Genomic DNA, 17,889 nt, shown 5'->3' on the forward strand with positions numbered 1-17,889 from the left:
GGAGCCATAAAGCACACCGCGCGTTGCTATCTCACTAACATTTCTAACCTTATTGTTTCGCTTTTGTAACTCCTTTCTTAAACTATGTACTAATAAAAGTTACATTTTATAATTGACTGCACCAGCTTTGAGACATTCCCCCCCCCTCTCCCCTTTTTCTTCTTTCCATTCAACTTGAAAATTTGTGTGTGTGTGTTCGTGGTAGCCCCCCCCCCCCCCACTGTAATTTGCAATTCATATATAATTTTTCATGTGGGGGGCCTATTGCTGCTTTCAGCAGAAATACGTGAAGATGTCAGTTAGCCTGTGCGACCAATATATTTCTTAACCTAACTCAATAAGAAGGCGAGAATCCTGCCCATGAGATGAGGGAACTACCGAAGGGCTGCTCGTCCCTGGGCCCTACCTAACAGTCTGCATACAAGGCTGCAGAGTCCAATGGTTCACAAAACAACTTTATACGGTCTCCTGGGAGAGCAGCAAAATAGGATTTTGGTACTTAAAAGATAAATCCTTTTCTTTGAATCCATAGGGGGCACTGGAGTACTCTTGGGATATGGACGGCTTTAGCAGGACAGGCACTGAATATCTAAATTTAGTAACTCTCCTCCCCTACATACTCACAGAATACCTCAGTGTTTTTTTACTGAGCCGAACAGGAGCGAGAGAGAGGATGACAATGGAGAATTACATATAACATTATAATATAACGGACAGCATTAAAATTGACACAACGTAACTGACAACTAAACAGTTGACACCATAACAATATAACTTGAACCTTCGAACAATTTCGTGAGAATGTGTTACCATAAGATCCACTGAATTTACCACAAGACAAGTAAAACTGCACTGGGTGGGCGTCCAGTGCCCCCTATGGATTCAAAGAAAAGGATTTATCTGGTAAGTACCAAAATCCTATTTTCTTTTTCATCCACTAGGGGTCACTGGAGTACTCTTGGGACGTACCAAAGTTTCCCCCTTGGGCGGGAGAGCTGTTTGGCACCTGTAACACTAGGCGGCCAAAGCTAGATGCTGATGCCGCAAACATATCAAACTTGTAAAAGCGCACAAACGAGTGCACTGATTACCATGTAGCCGCACGGCAAAGCTGCGTCATAGAAACCCCACAGCCTACCGCTCATGAAGTTCCCACAGAACGTGTGGAATGAGCAGTTACTGATGTAGGCGGTTGTAGCCTAGCATAAAGGTAAGCTTGACGTATGGTCAGTTTAATCCATCTGGGTAAGGTCTGCTTGGAAGCTGGCCAACCGATTTTGGCAGCATCATAGAGAACAAACAATGTATCCGTTTTACGAACTGTAGACGGTCGGGCTACATAAATGCGTAGTGCGCGTACCACATCCAAAGTTCCTGAATCTTCTGATAACACAGGAAATACTATTGGTTGATAGATGTGAAAAGAGGACACTACTTTTGGCAGGAAAGCGGGATTTGTCCGAAGTTCCGCTCTGTCATCATGAAACACCAAATACGGTGGCTTGCATGACAAGGCACCCACATCCGAGACACGCCTTGCCGAAGCTAAGGCTAGGAGAAAAATTGTTTTCCACTTGTTATAAGGGTTCAAAATATGAAGACTGTAAAAAAATCTAAAACCAGATTCAAGTCCCACGGCGCTGTAGGTGGTATAAATGGAGGCTGTACTCCGAGGACACCTTGCAGAAAAGTGTACACAGTCGGCAAAAGAGCCAAACGCCTTTGAAAGTAAATTGACAAGGCAGAGACCTGCACCTTTAGTGTATACAAACGTAGTCCTCCATCCAACCTCGTCTGTAGAAATAACAAAAAAGACAGGATAACTTGAAAGATGTCGGAAACTTCCGAGCTTCACACCAACCTATATAGGCACGCCAAATTCTGTGATAATGAGCTGCCATAACTGGCTTCCTAGCACGTAACATGGTTGGTACAACCGATTCTGGAAAAGCCCTCTCTTCTTAAGAGGGTGGTCTCAACAGCCACCCCGTCAAACGCTGCCGCGCTAAATCGGGGTAAAGGAACGGACCCTGTTGTAACAGGTCCGGACGTAGCGGGAGCGGCCAAGGATCGTCTGCGAGTAGTCCGCGGAGATCCGAGAACCATGCTCTCCGAGGCCAATGAGGCGCCACTAGTATGACTGACAGACTCTTGATCCGTTTTAGCAACAGAGAGCAGTGGAAACGGTGGAAACAGATACACGAGGCTGTACGGCCATGCGATTGGGAGAGCATCCACTGCCACGGCCTTTGGATCTCACGTTCTGGACACATATTGGGGTGTTTGGTGATTGTGGCGAGATGCCATCAGGTCCACTTGTGGGTAACCCCACCTCTGGACCAACATGTGAAACTTCTGGATTTAATGCCCATTCTCCTGGATGAAAATCCCGACGGCTGAGATAATCCGCCTCCCAGTTGTCCACTCCCGGAATGAACACTTCCGACAATATCACTTGGTGATGCTCAGCCCAATTGAGAATTCAAGCTACTTCCCGCATAGCCATGCGGCTTCTCGTTCCTCCTTGTCTGTTGATGTACGCGACTGCCGTCGCGTTGTCTGACTGTACCTGGACAGTCAGAGACCGAAGCATGTGCACTGCTTGTCGCAGCGCATTGTAAATTGCCCGGAGTTCCAGGACATTTATAGACAGCAATCTTTCGTGATACACCCAGAGACCCTGGAGCTGACAATTTTGGACCACTGCTACCCAACCTCTGAGACTCGCATCCGTCGTTAGAATTATCCAATTCCAGACGCTGAACCGTTTTCCTGCGGTGAGATTGTGTACTTTGAGCCACCAGAAAAGAGATACTCTGGCCCGTGGAGACAACCGCACCATCTGGTGAATCTGCAGATGCGAGCCTGACCACTGTGCGATCACATCCAGTTGAAAAGGACGTGAGTGAAATCTTCCGAACTGAAGCGCTTCGAAAGCTGCCACCATTTTCCCTAACAGTCGAATGAACAAATGTACAGAGACTGTGCGTGGCTTGAGCACTAACTGTACCAGATGACGAATACTCTGTACTTTCTGTTCTGGTAGGTAAATTCTTTAATTCACCGTATCGAGAATCATTCCTAGGAATTGAAGTCGTTGAGACGGATTCAGATTTGATTTCTTGAAGTTGACAATCCAACCGTGCTGAACTAGCACATTGTATGTTAGCAAAGCATGTTGGAGGATCATCTGTTGAGACTGAGCTTTGATGAGTAGATCGTCCAAGTACAGGACTATTATCACTCCCAGGGATCTGAGATGAGCTATCATCACAGACATCACTTTGGTGAATACCCGAGGCGCTGACGAGAGGCCAAACAGTAGAGCCTGAAATTGGTAATGGTTTTGCCGAACCGCAAAGCGCAAGTACCTCTAATGCGGTGGCCAAATTGGAATGTGTAAGTACATATCCTTGAGATCCAGCGCAATCATGAATTCCTGTGGCTCTAAACCTGCAATTACTGACCGCAGGGATTCCATCTTGACTCTGTAGTAAGTGACGTACTGATTGAGACACTAAGTTCAATATTGGTCTGACCGAGCTATCCGGCTTTGGTACTATAAAAAGACTGGAATAATAACCCTGACCTTGTTGGTGAACAGGGACAGTTATCAAAACTTCTGAATCTAGCAGAGACTGAATGGCAATTTGCAGAACCGCCTTATCTTCTGACACAGGCAGTGCCGTCTTGAAAAAATTACTGGTGGGAGATAGTCGCTTCTATTCCTCTCTTGACCTCTGCCTCCGCCTGCCAAGAACGCAGCCAGAGTGCTCGTCGTGCCGTAACTAGTGACGCTGAAAGCCAAGAACTGACCTGACAAGACGTCCGTAGAAGCTGTACATAGATAATCAACAGCATCACAGATTTGATCAGCGAGAAGTATAAGGTGGTCGTCTTGTAGGGCGGACCTGAGTTCTGTTATCCATACAATTAGCGCCTTAGCCTTAGTTACCCAAATGCCAACCAAACCAGGTCTAAGCAAAACCCCCGCTGCTGTATACATCGACTTTAGCATAGCTTTTAGTGTACGCTCTGACGGGTCTTGAAGCGTAGTAGGAGTTGGTACTGGAATGGTTAATTTTTTAGTAAGTTTTGACACAGACGAATCCACCATTGGCGGATTCTCCCATGTAAATATAACAGACTCTGGAAACGGGTAACTAGACTTAAAATCGGCAAGGTATAGAAAACAGTTTATCCGGATTCTTCCGTGCCTCTACTAACATCTTAAGAGATTCCAAAAAAGGAACACACACTGGAGATCTGTGTTGTTTAGTAAATACCACCTCATCATCATTTGTCAGAGGTTCTTCAGTCTCTGTAAACTTCAGAGACTGACGCACCGCCCTGATGGGATTATCAATGCCCGGACTGTCAATATCCTCACTATCTGACTGGTGGTCTAATTAGCCTTCCTCATGCTCATCTTGCGCAGTGAGGTCTGGCATAGAATCGTCAGAAAACAACATAGCAGAAACAGGTAAATTATTAGACAAATGAAAGTTATCCTTTCTACCCGAAGTGGACTTGAACTTTGGCAAAGGCTGAGACCCTTCTCGTATTTCTGGCGGTCTCACCCGAGACTCAGATCTTGCCTCCTCCCGCTCGTGGCGGCCAATTCTGATTGCAACCCAGCCATTACATCCGCTATTATTGCCCATTAAGGATCCGGGGATGAAATCGGAGTCAAAATCATTTGTAGCTGAATTTACAAAACACTGTGCATGTGGTAGAACCATCTGGTAACACACTCTTACAGACATTGCAGTTAAACTGCTTTTTTGATTTTGCTGGTGCCTTACTCATTATGCAGACAGACAACACAAATAGAAGAGACAGACAGCTCGCACGACTCAGTAAAATTATTACTAAGGTGTATCTACGGCCGAAGTGCAGTGCACATGGCCAGTACTATAAGAAACCTGATCCAAAATTCCCACTAACACCCCTGCGCCATCCGGTGGAGTAGTGTTGTAGGACAGGAACGTTCTGGAAGGAGAAACAGGAAGAACAGGAAGCATGGTTAAAATGGCCTCCATGCCATGCTTACAGTCAGTCACATTTCAGGCTATCATGCACATTATAACCTGTAACCCTGTTAATATAGGCTTAACAGCCTATCTTCCTATTAAACCCATGCAGCCTTGCCTACAATGCTGCTGCTGCTTTGGGCATTTTCTCCCCGCCCCCCCCTTGCAGCTGCGCTGCCTGATATACTGCTTCCCCCCTTGAGCTCCATGCAGCGGACGGGAGCAGCGTGCAGGGAGTCGGGGAATTAAGTGGCCAGCGGTAACGCTGATCGGAGCCGCGCTGCCGGAAGCCGCTGTTAGTAACTCTGTACGGAGCCTGGAGGGTGACGGGCGGCCAGTGGTAGCCGTGATCTGACTGCCGCTGGGAGCCGCGGCCTTGATTCAGCGGGGAGCGGGAAGGCGGTGAGCGTGACGGACGCCCAGCAACAGCGGTGCTGTGAGCCGGAAAGTGGGGGAAATGTAACTACCTGCAAAGCACATTCCCCACACACAGCGGGGCGGCGTATAGAGGCCGGCTTGGACCTTTGGCCAGCGTGTTCCCCACACAGCGGGGCGGCAGCGTGAGCTGACCACCCTGTCCCCAGCATACCTGATCTCCTGTAGTGAGGGCTATGACGGGGCTTCTTCTGTAAGCTCCGTCCAGCCTTTCCTGCAGCTCAGAGACAGTTGCTTGTGGCTGTGAGGGTGCTCGTTGTTTGAGGACCGTGCCAGTAGCTGCTTCTTGCAGCGTTCACTATCCCGGACCGAGCTTCTTGCTAGACTGGGAAGGGATGTGCTGAAGTATTAAAAAGAAAAAATAGTATAAAAATCGAAGCATGTGTGGAAGAACCACTTGTGCTAGTCACTCCTGTGAGCACCGAAAAAACACACTGTGATATACTGGGAGTATGGAGGGGAGGAGTTACTAAATTTAAATATTCAGTGCCTGTCCTGCTAAAGCCGTCCATATCCCAAGAGTACTCCAGTGACCCCTAGTGGATGAAAAAGAAATTGGCAAAGCTGAATATATAGTAAGTCATCATTGCAGGGTTTTAGGTGGAGTTTTCAATTATCACACCTTGGATGCACCTCACAGGTTGTGAAAATGCCACTGCACAAAGATAAAGAATAAAACCTATATCTAGTATGGGAGCTGCAATGGCATATGCAATGCAACTCCTAAGGTCACTTAAACACTGGCATTCTGGGGGATTTCAGAGAGGAGGAATCATTGTTAAAAGTTGAAGTGCCAGCCCCTGTTGTCCCTTAGTGTACTCCAGACAAAAAAATGTTGTAAGAGACTTCCCAAGTAAGAACACCAGCCACAGTAAATGGACACAAAATCCCAGGAAAGGAAAATCACCTAAATTTAAGTCCTAACTTCCAGCTTCTGCAATACAACAGATCCTCCAACATGACTCCTTCCATAAGGTACAAAATGATCTAATCCAGGAGAACCCTCTTAATTTATGAATGTTGTTACATGTGTCGAAACCACCTCTCATCAACTATTTCAACACAGATATGACCACAATCATAAATCAAAAGGGAAATCCTACAAATCTCATGAAGTGGGTTCAATCCGACCCTACAACACAACACCTTCCACCAGGTATAAAACGCTCTGCTAGATTTCCCTCAATTTATGATTGTGGTCATCTGAGTTGACAGTTTTGAAAGGTGGTTCGACATGTGACAGCATTCATAAATTCAGAGGAAACTCCAGGAGTAAATCATTTTGTAACTGATGGAAGGGGTCATGTTGGAGGATCTGCTGCAACTCACTTCACAAGATTTGTAGGAAGTGTAGTAATAGACACTGCACATGCGGTTTTTGAATGCAGAGTGTAGTTAGCATTATACAGATGGGTCCTCCGTTATCTTGACTGTTTCTGCGCCTAGACGGAGGTTTAGTCACACCTAGGCGATAGCTTAGCTTGCTGAGTTTAATCACGGACAGGTGCGTTGAGGCGATACTAGATACTCAGCATGCATTACACATCTCCACCACTGGGTGGCTAATGCTCCACTAATCCAGTACTTTAGATCGAATAGCGGCAGATTGATCTAAAGCTCTGGCAAATGGTCAGTGAAGACTGTAATGTTAATAGATGGTGACAAATGGTCATACGGACGGAAAGAGTTAAAAAAAATAGTCTATACAAACACAAACAAACATGTTAAAACACTTGTGTATGCAGACGCAAGATTGTGTTGTGTATGCAGACGCAACTAATGTGCTTTTGAAATACATGTATGAGCGTCCGATTCCCCTAAGGCATAAACCAACACCAATGGGAGGGGATCGCTCTTTGCAGTACTTTTACACATGAACTTGTGAATCTCTCATGAAGCGTCGTGGGCTAGCGATGAAGGCTCCCACCTTCCACGCTGAGAGTCCCAGGTTCGAGTCCCAAAGTGACAACCTTTTTTTTTTTAGTGTGTTCTCGTGACATTCACTATTATTTTTTTGTTTTGTTATACATTCAATGAAAAGGTGCACACAGGTTTCACATAAATCTGAGTGTACCGTAATGTGCATAGAACTCGCTTATCCCTATCGCCCCTGTGTATTTTAGCTAGGGGATTGTGACGCTCCTTCAGCATTGGCCCATAGCCTGCAAAACCTATGCAGTCGCTCGCTCCATAGCAGAGTGCTGCCACACGGCGGGGGGTTCACGTGCCTCGGACATTTAGTCAGTTTGCTATGCGATAGAGTCCGGTGCATCAGTATGTGTGCACAGACCTTGCTTAATCCTATCGCCGCTGTGTATTTTAGCTAGGGGATTGTGACGCTCCTTCAGCATTGCCCCGAAGCCTGCAAAATCTGTGCTGTTACTTGCGCCGTAGCCGAGTGCCTGCAAGGAGTCACAGGCGGTAGCCATTTCAATTGAGTCTGCCCTGCTACAGAATTGTATGTGTACCGTACGGTGCATAGAACCTTAACCGTAGAAACGCTTTTGCAGCTTTGCCCTGCTTTATGTAAAACTTGGGTGCACACTTATATTGAAAGTGAAAGTATACTACAGTACGATATAAAAATTAAAAATAATAGAGTGTCTGGAAAAAAATAAGAATTTACTTACCGATAATTCTATTTCTCGTAGTCCGTAGTGGATGCTGGGGACTCCGTAAGGACCATGGGGAATAGCGGCTCCGCAGGAGACTGGGCACAAAAGTAAAGCTTTAGAACTACCTGGTGTGCACTGGCTCCTCCCCCTATGACCCTCCTCCAAGCCTCAGTTAGGATACTGTGCCCGGACGAGCGTACACAATAAGGAAGGATTTTGAATCCCGGGTAAGACTCATACCAGCCACACCAATCACACCGTATAACTCGTGATCTAAACCCAGTTTACAGCATGATAACAGAGGAGCCTCTAGAAAAGATGGCTCACTACAGCAATAACCCGATTTTTTTGTAACAATAACTATGTACCAGTATTGCAGACAATCCGCACTTGGGATGGGCGCCCAGCATCCACTACGGACTACGAGAAATAGAATTATCGGTAAGTAAATTCTTATTTTCTCTAACGTCCTAAGTGGATGCTGGGGACTCCGTAAGGACCATGGGGATTATACCAAAGCTCCCAAACGGGCGGGAGAGTGCGGATGACTCTGCAGCACCAAATGAGAGAACTCCAGGTCCTCCTCAGCCAGGGTATCAATTTTGTAGAATTTTACAAACGTATTTGCTCCTGACCAAGTAGCTGCTCGGCAAAGTTGTAAAGCCGAGACCCCTCGGGCAGCCGCCCAAGATGAGCCCACCTTCCTTGTGGAGTGGGCATTTACAGATTTTTGGCTGTGGCAGGCCTGCCACAGAATGTGCAAGCTGAATTGTACTACAAATCCAACGAGCAATAGTCTGCTTAGAAGCAGGAGCACCCAGCTTGTTGGGTGCACACAGGATAAACAGCGAGTCAGATTTTCTGACTCCAGCCGTCCTGGAAACATATTTTAAGGGCCCTGACAACGTCTAGCAACTTGGAGTCCTCCAAGTCCCTAGTAGCCGCAGGCACCACAATAGGTTGGTTCAGGTGAAACGCTGAAAACACCTTAGGGAGAAACTGAGGACGAGTCCTCAATTCCGCCCTGTCCGAATGGAAAATCAGATAAGGGCTTTTACAGGATAAAGCCGCCAATTCTGACACGCGCCTGGCCCAGGCCAGGGCCAACAGCATGACCACTTTCCATGTGAGATATTTTAACTCCACAGATTTAAGTGGTTCAAACCAATGTGACTTTTGGAACCCAAAAACTACATTGAGATCCCAAGGTGCCACTGGAGGCACAAAAGGAGGCTGTATATGCAGTACCCCTTTTACAAACGTCTGAACTTCAGGGACTGAAGCTAGTTCTTTTTGGAAGAAAATTGACAGGACCGAAATTTGAACCTTAATGGACCCCAATTTCAGGCCCATAGACACTCCTGTTTGCAGGAAATGTAGGAATCGACCCAGTTGAATTTCCTCCGTCGGGCCTTACTGGCCTCGCACCACGCAACATATTTTCGCCAAATGCGGTGATAATGTTTTGCGGTTACATCCTTCCTGGCTTTGATCAGGATAGGGATGACTTCATCCGGAATGCCTTTTTTCCTTCAGGATCCGGCGTTCAACCGCCATGCCGTCAAACGCAGCCGCGGTAAGTCTTGGAACAGACAGGGTCCTTGCTGGAGCAGGTCCCTTCTTAGAGGTAGAGGCCACGGATCCTCCGTGAGCATCTCTTGAAGTTCTGGGTACCAAGTCCTTCTTGGCCAATCCGGAGCCACGAATATAGTGCTTACTCCTCTCCATCTTATCAATCTCAGTACCTTGGGTATGAGAGGCAGAGGAGGGAACACATACACTGACTGGTACACCCACGGTGTTACCAGAGCGTCTACAGCTATTGCCTGAGGGTCCCTTGACCTGGCGCAATACCTGTCGAGTTTTTCCCAACGGTTTATAATCATGTGGAAGACTTCTGGGTGAAGTCCCCACTCTCCCGGGTGGAGGTCGTGTCTGCTGAGGAAGTCTGCTTCCCAGTTGTCCACTCCCGGAATGAATACTGCTGACAGTGCTATCACATGATTTTCCGCCCAGCGAAGAATCCTTGCAGCTTCTGCCATTGCCCTCCTGCTTCTTGTGCCACCCTGTCTGTTTACGTGGGTGACTGCCGTGATGTTGTCCGACTGGATCAACACCGGCTGACCTTGAAGCAGAGGTCTTGCAAAGCTTAGAGCATTGTAAATGGCCCTTACCTTCAGGATATTTATGTGAAGTGATGTCTCCAGGCTTGACCATAAGCCCTGGAAATTCATTCCCTGTGTGACTGCTCCCCAGCCTCGCAGGCTGGCATCCGTGGTCACCAGGACCCAGTCCTGAATGCCGAATCTGCGGCCCTCTAGAAGATGAGCACTCTGCAACCACCACAGGAGGGACACCCTTGTCCTTGGTGACAGGGTTATCCGCTGATGCATCTGAAGATGCGACCCGGACCATTTGTCCAGCAGGTCCCACTGGAAAGTTCTTGCGTGGAATCTGCCGAATGGGATTGCTTCGTAGGAAGCCACCATTTTACCCAGAACCCTTGTGCATTGATGCACTGAGAGTTGGCTCGGTTTTAGGAGATTCCTGACTAGCTCGGATAACTCCCTGGCTTTCTCCTCCGGGAGAAACACCTTTTTCTGGACTGTGTCCAGGATCATCCCTAGGAACAGAAGACGAGTCGTCGGAACCAGCTGCGATTTTGGAATATTGAGAATCCAATCGTGCTGCCGCAACACTACCTGAGATAGTGCTACACCGACCTCCAACTGTTCCCTGGATCTTACCCTTATCAGGGAATCGTCCAAGTAAGGGATAACTAAAATTCCCTTCCTTCGAAGGAATATCATCATTTCGGCCATTACCTTGGTAAAGACCCGGGGTGCCGTGGACCATCCATACGGCAGCGTCTGAACTAATAGTGACAGTTCTGTACCATAAACCTGAGGTACCCTTGGTGAGAAGGGTAAATTGGGACATGAAGGTAAGCATCCTTGATGTTCCGAGACATCATGTAGTCCCCTTCTTCCAGGTTCGCAATCACTGCTCTGAGTGACTCAATCTTGAATTTGAACCTCTGTATGTAAGTGTTCAAAGATTTTAGATTTAGAATCGGTCTCACCGAGCCGTCCGGCTTCGGTACCACAACAGTGTGGAATAATACCCCGTTCCCTGTTGCAGGAGGGGTACCTTGATTATCACCTGCTGGGAATACAGCTTGTGAATGGCTTCCAAAACTGTCTCCCTGTCAGAAGGAGACATCGGTAAAGCCGACCTTAGGAAACGGCGAGGGGGAGACGTCTCGAATTCCAATTTGTACCCCTGAGATATCACCTGAAGGATCCAGGGGTCTATTTGCGAGTGAGCCCACTGCGCGCTGAAATTCATTGAGACGGGCCCCCCACCGTGCCTGATTCTGCTTGGAAAGCCCCAGCGTCATACTGAGGGCTTGGCAGAGGCGGGAGAGGGTTTCTGTTCCTGGGAACCGGCTGATTTCTGCAGCCTTTTTCCTCTCCCTCTGTCACGGGGCAGAAATGAGGAACCTTTTGCCCGCTTGTCCACGAAAAGACTGCGCCTGATAATACGGCGTCTTCTCATGTTGAGAGGCGACCTGGGGTACAAACGTGGATTTCCCAGCTGTTGCCGTGGCCACCAGGTCTGAAAGACCGACCCCAAATAACTCCTCCCCTTAATAAGGCAATAATTCCAAATGCCGTTTGGAATCCGCATCACCTGACCACTGTCGTGTCCATAACCTTCTACTGGTAGAAATGGACAACGCACTTAGACTTAATGCCAGTCGGCAAATATTCCGCTGTGCATCACGCATATATAGAAATGCATCTTTTAAATGCTCTATAGGCAAAAATATACTGTCCCTATCTAGGGTATCAATATTTTCAGTCAGGGAATCCGACCACGCCAACCCAGCACTGCACATCCAGGCTGAGGCGATTGCTGGTCGCAGTATAACACCAGTATGTGTGTAAATACCTTTTAGGATGCCCTCCTCTAAAACTAAACTTTTCACTAAGCAGCTCAGAAGAGCCACCTAGTGTGCGCCCTTCTCGTTTGGGCACAAAAATCTAACTGAGGCTTGGAGGAGGGTCCTAGGGGGAGGAGCCAGTGCACACCAGGTAGTTCTAAAGCTTTACTTTTGTGCCCAGTCTCCTGCGGAGCCGCTATTCCCCATGGTCCTTACGGAGTCCCCAGCATCCACTTAGGACGTTAGAGAAACTAACATGCATTCATACTTTAGGAATCGAACCAGAGATTTGAAGTATAGGAAGCGGAACACTTCACCACTCGGACACTTCGCAGCCGACAGATTAATAAATACATTGGTTTTGATTATGCCTTAATGGCTACGGGATTAAGACGCTAACATACAATATCCCTAACATAAATAGGCAACAATGTACTTGTAACGCATCCTTTTGCGTCTGTGTACACTACTGGTTTTATGTTGCTTTGTCTGCGGGACTTGGACGCTCACATTTTTCCTAAAGTACTGTAAATGGACCATATATGCTGTACTATTTGCGTCTGTACTGTATATACTGTATGAAATAATGTAGCATACTGAGACGCTGTATATACTGTATGCAGCGCAATGAGACGCACTAGAAAGTAGTTCTTACTATGTATTTCCGTATTGTATTTTACGTGAGACCACACAAATGCGCAGTGGTGATTGTAAAAAATTAAATCTGGTGGATGATCGCAGGTATTACACGTAAAAATAACATCAAACGCTCTGTGTGCCTCCATGCGATTAGGCGCGCCTCCCTGTGCCCCGATACGCTGCGTATGCCCGATCGTGACTAACGCCTCAGCCAGTCAAGATAACGGAGTACCCAATTGTAGGAGATAACTTCTCTGATCAACGCAATCAAGACATTTTAAAATAAGACCCTAGATCAATGGCTCTTAAACTCTTTCCTCAAAACTCCAAACAGTTTATGCTTTCAGGTAACCTAAAAAGACCCACATGTGGAGCTAAATATTTCACTTGCGATTCTGTCATGACATATAGAAGAAAACATTCACCATTTGGGACACAAATGACAGATTTTGAGAACCTATGTCCTAGAAAAACCAGAAGTCCTTCCTCCACTTACCTGCAGCATTTAACACGGCTGGCAAAATTCCTACTTTGGTGTGCCAAAAAAGCATTTTTCACAGTGGACAATGGAAGTAGTGGATATGGGGAATCATTGCAACATATAGGTTTTTTGTGACTACGTACTTATACCAGTGTTTCCAACATCAGTTCCCTGGGACCCCTAACAATGCATGTTTTACATTCCTTTTAGTTGATGCACTATGTTTTCATTACTGGCTGAAATTTTAAAGATCCACAGGTGGAGCTAATTATTTCACTCGTGATATGGAGATCTGTAAAATATACAAATTTAGGAGTCCCCAAGTACTGGAGTTGTGAAAAACTTCTTACACTATTAATGGTAGTCCATATATCAACTTGATCACAGGCGAAGAATTAGCTGATATTACCCACAGAATCATCTGTTAAGCTTCGTAGTATTGACAGAACTAGCTAATGTTGGGTCCAACAGCAAAAGTATGCCTTGGACCCGCTTCACCTCACCCCAATTTCATAATATGCCTGCAGTGCACCACATCGCAGCAGAGAAAAACCTGCGCTCACTGAGGGTGCCCCAACAGACACTGGGCCATCAGGTTCTCACTGCTTCTCTCCTGTGGTACTGCAGCCACCTACCGCAGAGCATGGGCACTGAAAGTACACACAGCATTCTGCTGTAGTGTTGTCAACCTTTCTGCTGCCTCTTGACCACATGCTTCACTCCACCCCGACTCCAATGTCACATGGTCATACGCTCTGCGGTGGCTCCAGAAAAGGTCAAACGACTTTGGTGGACCAGGGGGACACAGGCTTCTGATCTGGGCAGTGGTGCTGGGGCTCGGGTCCTGGTGCATAATACCTGCTGCACCACTGGTAGCTATACCACTGCTTTGCAGGCATGGGAAACTTCCCTGGAGATTAGCTAGAGCACAGCTTCTGCCTTCCACACATCTTAGACACTTCAATACAGTTACTTCCTTTGAGGATGTAAAGTACAAGGCGGAGCCTACCCTTTTTACTTAAATACAAATAAAAACCCTGTATGCTGAGGGTAGGATTTGAGACAAATTATGAATGTGTTAAAAGGAACAGCAGCGGTATACTAGATACCATTTACAAAACAAAAAGTGAAGCAAATGTTTTAATGCACATACCTCTTTGTCAGTGAAGTGTGATTTGTCCTTTTCTTGTTCTGGTGTTAAATAAAGAACTTTCTCCTCTAAGAGGAAAAAACAAAAATATAACTAGTCAAACTTTTGAATGATGCATTGTAGATTAGGAGTAAGAAAAAAAATATAAGATCCATTGTTTTCGAAGGAAAAACACAATTTACCTTCAGAACCATTACATCGTAAGACGTATCTCATGATATCAAGATTCTCATACACTATCAGAATTTCAACAGCTCCCATTTCCAATGCCTTTAGTGTGTCTTCCACACCAAAACAGTACTTCCCTGTGTCCTGACTGATTTCATCAAAATATCTCCCTGAAACAAACACATAAAAGCCTAAATGAATATTTAATACAAACAGATGTATACACAGAAATAAATCAAATGAGAAAGCAGCATATGTAGTGTGACATTTTATAAATAAAAGGGAAAGTCCAATCTAGGATCTTCTCCAGCCAGTAATGTAATGTTTGCTGTGCAGTATACCTGGTAATGTCTTTCATTCACTAGGGGTAACTGGAGTACACTTGGGATACGGACGGGGAGTTAGCAGAGATAGCCCTCCTAACGCCCCCCCCCCCCATACTCCCAAGATGTCGCAGTGTTTTTTGTGTCTCACCAGGGTGCAGTGATCGGCAGCACGGCAATCAGTACGGGAGAGTGCAGGGAGGCAGAGGGACCTTCCGGTCCCTCTGACAGCAGCAGCGGAGGGAAGTTTCCCTTCCCCGCCGCTGCTAACACTCTGAATGGTCGCATTCTGTGCGACTAGGTCAGTTAGAGCACTTCCAGGCATTGCCGCATATGATGCGACCATGCCAGGCAAGTGGTTAAAAATTTTTTTACAGAAAGGCAAATGGAATGGGCCTCTTAACATAGTTTTAGCACAACTGGCTGTGAAGTATGCAGAAGAAGAAAAGTAGTAAATACAAATGCAAGAAATTTCATATTTTGACAGACAAACCTATAGATATAAATATCAAGAATTCATACCTATTAGCTTCTTCTCTTGGATAAATTTCACATTGGAAAGGACCTCCATCGATAGTTCAATTGCTTGGTTAAAACCATTTTCTCCACCGTAAGATATGTCTACTAGTTTCAAAACTTTGGATTGCAATCGCTACAAAAAATAAAATATGTCAAAATAATTATAAAGCAACCCTTTAACTTTAAGCACACAGCTGGTGAAAGTATCACGCATGAAACTTCAAAAGATTAGCTCATTTGTAGGATTACTACAAACTAAAGTCTTTATGGAAAGTCTATGTAGAAAATTAAAAAATAAATTGTGTGAAAATTAACAGAAGGGATAGAAAAAACAAATTAACATTCTACAAAAGAGGTTTTTGAACAGAACTCCCTTCCCCAGCATAGTGCAACAATGAATTCAGCTTGGAGTGTGCCCTATTTTAAAATAGGCATTTAATTACCTACCAGTAAATCCTTCTCTCGTAGTCCATAAAGGATATTGGGGAGACTTGGTACGAGGGGTATAGACGGGGTCGAAAGGAGCCTGTGCACTTTAAATTTCTTCACTGGGTGTGCTGGCTCCTCCCCTCTATGCCCGCTCCCACAGGCAGTTATAGGTAAAACAGTACCCAAAGGAGAAAGGACATATATGAGATAAGGAACAAAAGTAGTGAGATTTAATACCAGCACACCACAAACATAACTACCAACAACGGCTGGTAACAACAGCTGAACAGGTAACCACATAACAGAGAACCTGCAGAAAAACCAATGCACTGAGGCGGGCACCCAATATCCCTTATGGACTACGAGAAAAGAATTTACTGGTAGGTAATTAAAATCCTATTTTCTCTAGCATCCATAAGGGATATAGGGGAGACTTGGTACGATGGGGACGTCCCAAAGCTTCCAGAATGGGCGGGAACGTGCAGAGACTTCTGCAGCACCGCCTGCCCAAACTGGGTATCCTCTTTGGCCAGGGTATCAAACTTATATAAACTTTACAAAAGTGTTCTTCCCTGACCAGGTAGCAGCTCGGCACAGTTGCAAGGCCGAGACTCCACGGACAGAGGCACAGGAAGAGCCCACCGATCTTGTAGAGTGGGCCTTTAAAGACTTAGGAACAGTTAAGGCTGCCGACACACAGGCCTGTTGGATAGTAAGCCGTAGCAAACGAGCAATGGACTGCTTTGAAGCAGGACAACCCATTTTCTGCGCATCATATAGCACGAATAAGTAATCAGTCTTTCTGATCAGAGCCGTTCGCTTAGATAGATCTTTACGGCTCGCACAGCATCCAATGACTCTGGAGGAGCGGAAGTGTCACAACTGGACTGAACCACAGTAGGCTGATTCAGGTGAAACACAGAGACAACCTTCGTCAGGAACTGCTGCCTAGTCTTGTGCTCCGCTCTGTCTTCATACAAGACCAAGTATGGGCTCTTACACAATAAGGCCCTCAATTCTGAGACAAGTCTAGCAGAAGACAGGGCCAGTAACATCCCTGTCTTCCACGTGAGTTACTTGTCGTCTGTCATCAGAGGCTCAAACCAGGAGGACTGTAGAAAGTCCAACACCACATCCAAATCCCAGGGTGCCATAGGCGGCACAAAAGGAGGCTGTATGTGGAGTATAATATAAATGATCTTGGATATATCTATATGATATTGTATATTTATTATACTTATGTACTGATGTTATGTTCAGTTTATCTTGCAAGGTCCGTTTTTGTGAAATATAATATATTTGCTTAATCTAACGTATGAAATGTTTATATAACTATGGGCCCGGACGGTCATGTGATTTGAAAATGAATCCAGTGACGGAGACCATGAGTGTGACACACGTCATCATGAGCGTCCGGTCACGTGTCCGGAGCAGGGTCCTTCGTGCGGTCCGTCACCTAGCAACAAGATGCTGGGCCGACCGGGGGTGTGGCTCTGTGCCGGTCACGTGACCGGGCGCTAACCAAAAGGAACGAATCTGCGTTCCATATACAGGAAACTAGAGCGGATTTGCGCTCCAAATACAGGAAACCAACCTGCGATCACGTGATCGGAAACCGGAACCTAACTACATTAATATTGTTTACACACAGAAAAAATGCACTTTACATTTAGAAAAATAAGACGCTTTATTGTTTTGTTTTTATAGTCTCAAAGTCTGTCACTTTATTTGGAAACTGGATAGAATTTTATTTTATACATTGTTTATAAGTTTGTAATCTGACACACCTGTTTCACATGGGCTATTAGCACTGCTATATAAAGGGCATTCAGTCACTGCAACTTATCACCTTGAGAAAGCTGTGTTAAACAGCGAAACGCGTCGGTGGATTGGCTGGACTCTCATTCTTCATACCCCTACAAACGCCTAGAAGTCGGATATAGGAACTCTGCCATCAGCGATTTGAACATCTGCAAAAATTTGGGACCTGAGCGATCAATTGGACCAAGTGGCATCTTGAACCAAGCTAATCAGGTCGATTCTAACTGCAGTTGGTAATATCATTCGCTTACAATTGTTCCTGGACTGTGGCACCTAATTTGGGGAAGAATTGGTTCTTTTGATTACCGGCCAACAGTATTGAATCCATAT

The 17,889-nt window shown here is 45.9% G+C and overlaps 1 protein-coding gene and 1 non-coding gene across 3 annotated transcripts in view; both read right to left on the reverse strand.

Moving 5' to 3' along the window:
- Window positions 1–17,889, reverse strand: part of ETF1 (eukaryotic translation termination factor 1) — a 311,645-nt gene that overhangs the window by 107,071 nt on the left and 186,685 nt on the right. For both annotated transcript variants that reach the window (XM_063928292.1, XM_063928293.1), the window contains 3 exons: window positions 15,313–15,442; window positions 14,482–14,637; window positions 14,303–14,367 (listed from right to left, as the gene is read on the reverse strand). In XM_063928292.1, the coding sequence (XP_063784362.1) occupies window positions 14,303–14,367; window positions 14,482–14,637; window positions 15,313–15,442 (351 nt within the window). The remainder of the gene's footprint in view (window positions 1–14,302; window positions 14,368–14,481; window positions 14,638–15,312; window positions 15,443–17,889) is intronic.
- Window positions 6,002–6,135, reverse strand: LOC134938632 (U4 spliceosomal RNA). The gene has a single exon (XR_010181152.1). It is a non-coding gene; the product is annotated as a U4 spliceosomal RNA (small nuclear RNA).

The sequence above is a fragment of the Pseudophryne corroboree genome, chromosome 6 (assembly GCF_028390025.1).
Source record: "Pseudophryne corroboree isolate aPseCor3 chromosome 6, aPseCor3.hap2, whole genome shotgun sequence".
In the NCBI taxonomy this organism is placed as follows: domain Eukaryota; kingdom Metazoa; phylum Chordata; class Amphibia; order Anura; family Myobatrachidae; genus Pseudophryne; species Pseudophryne corroboree.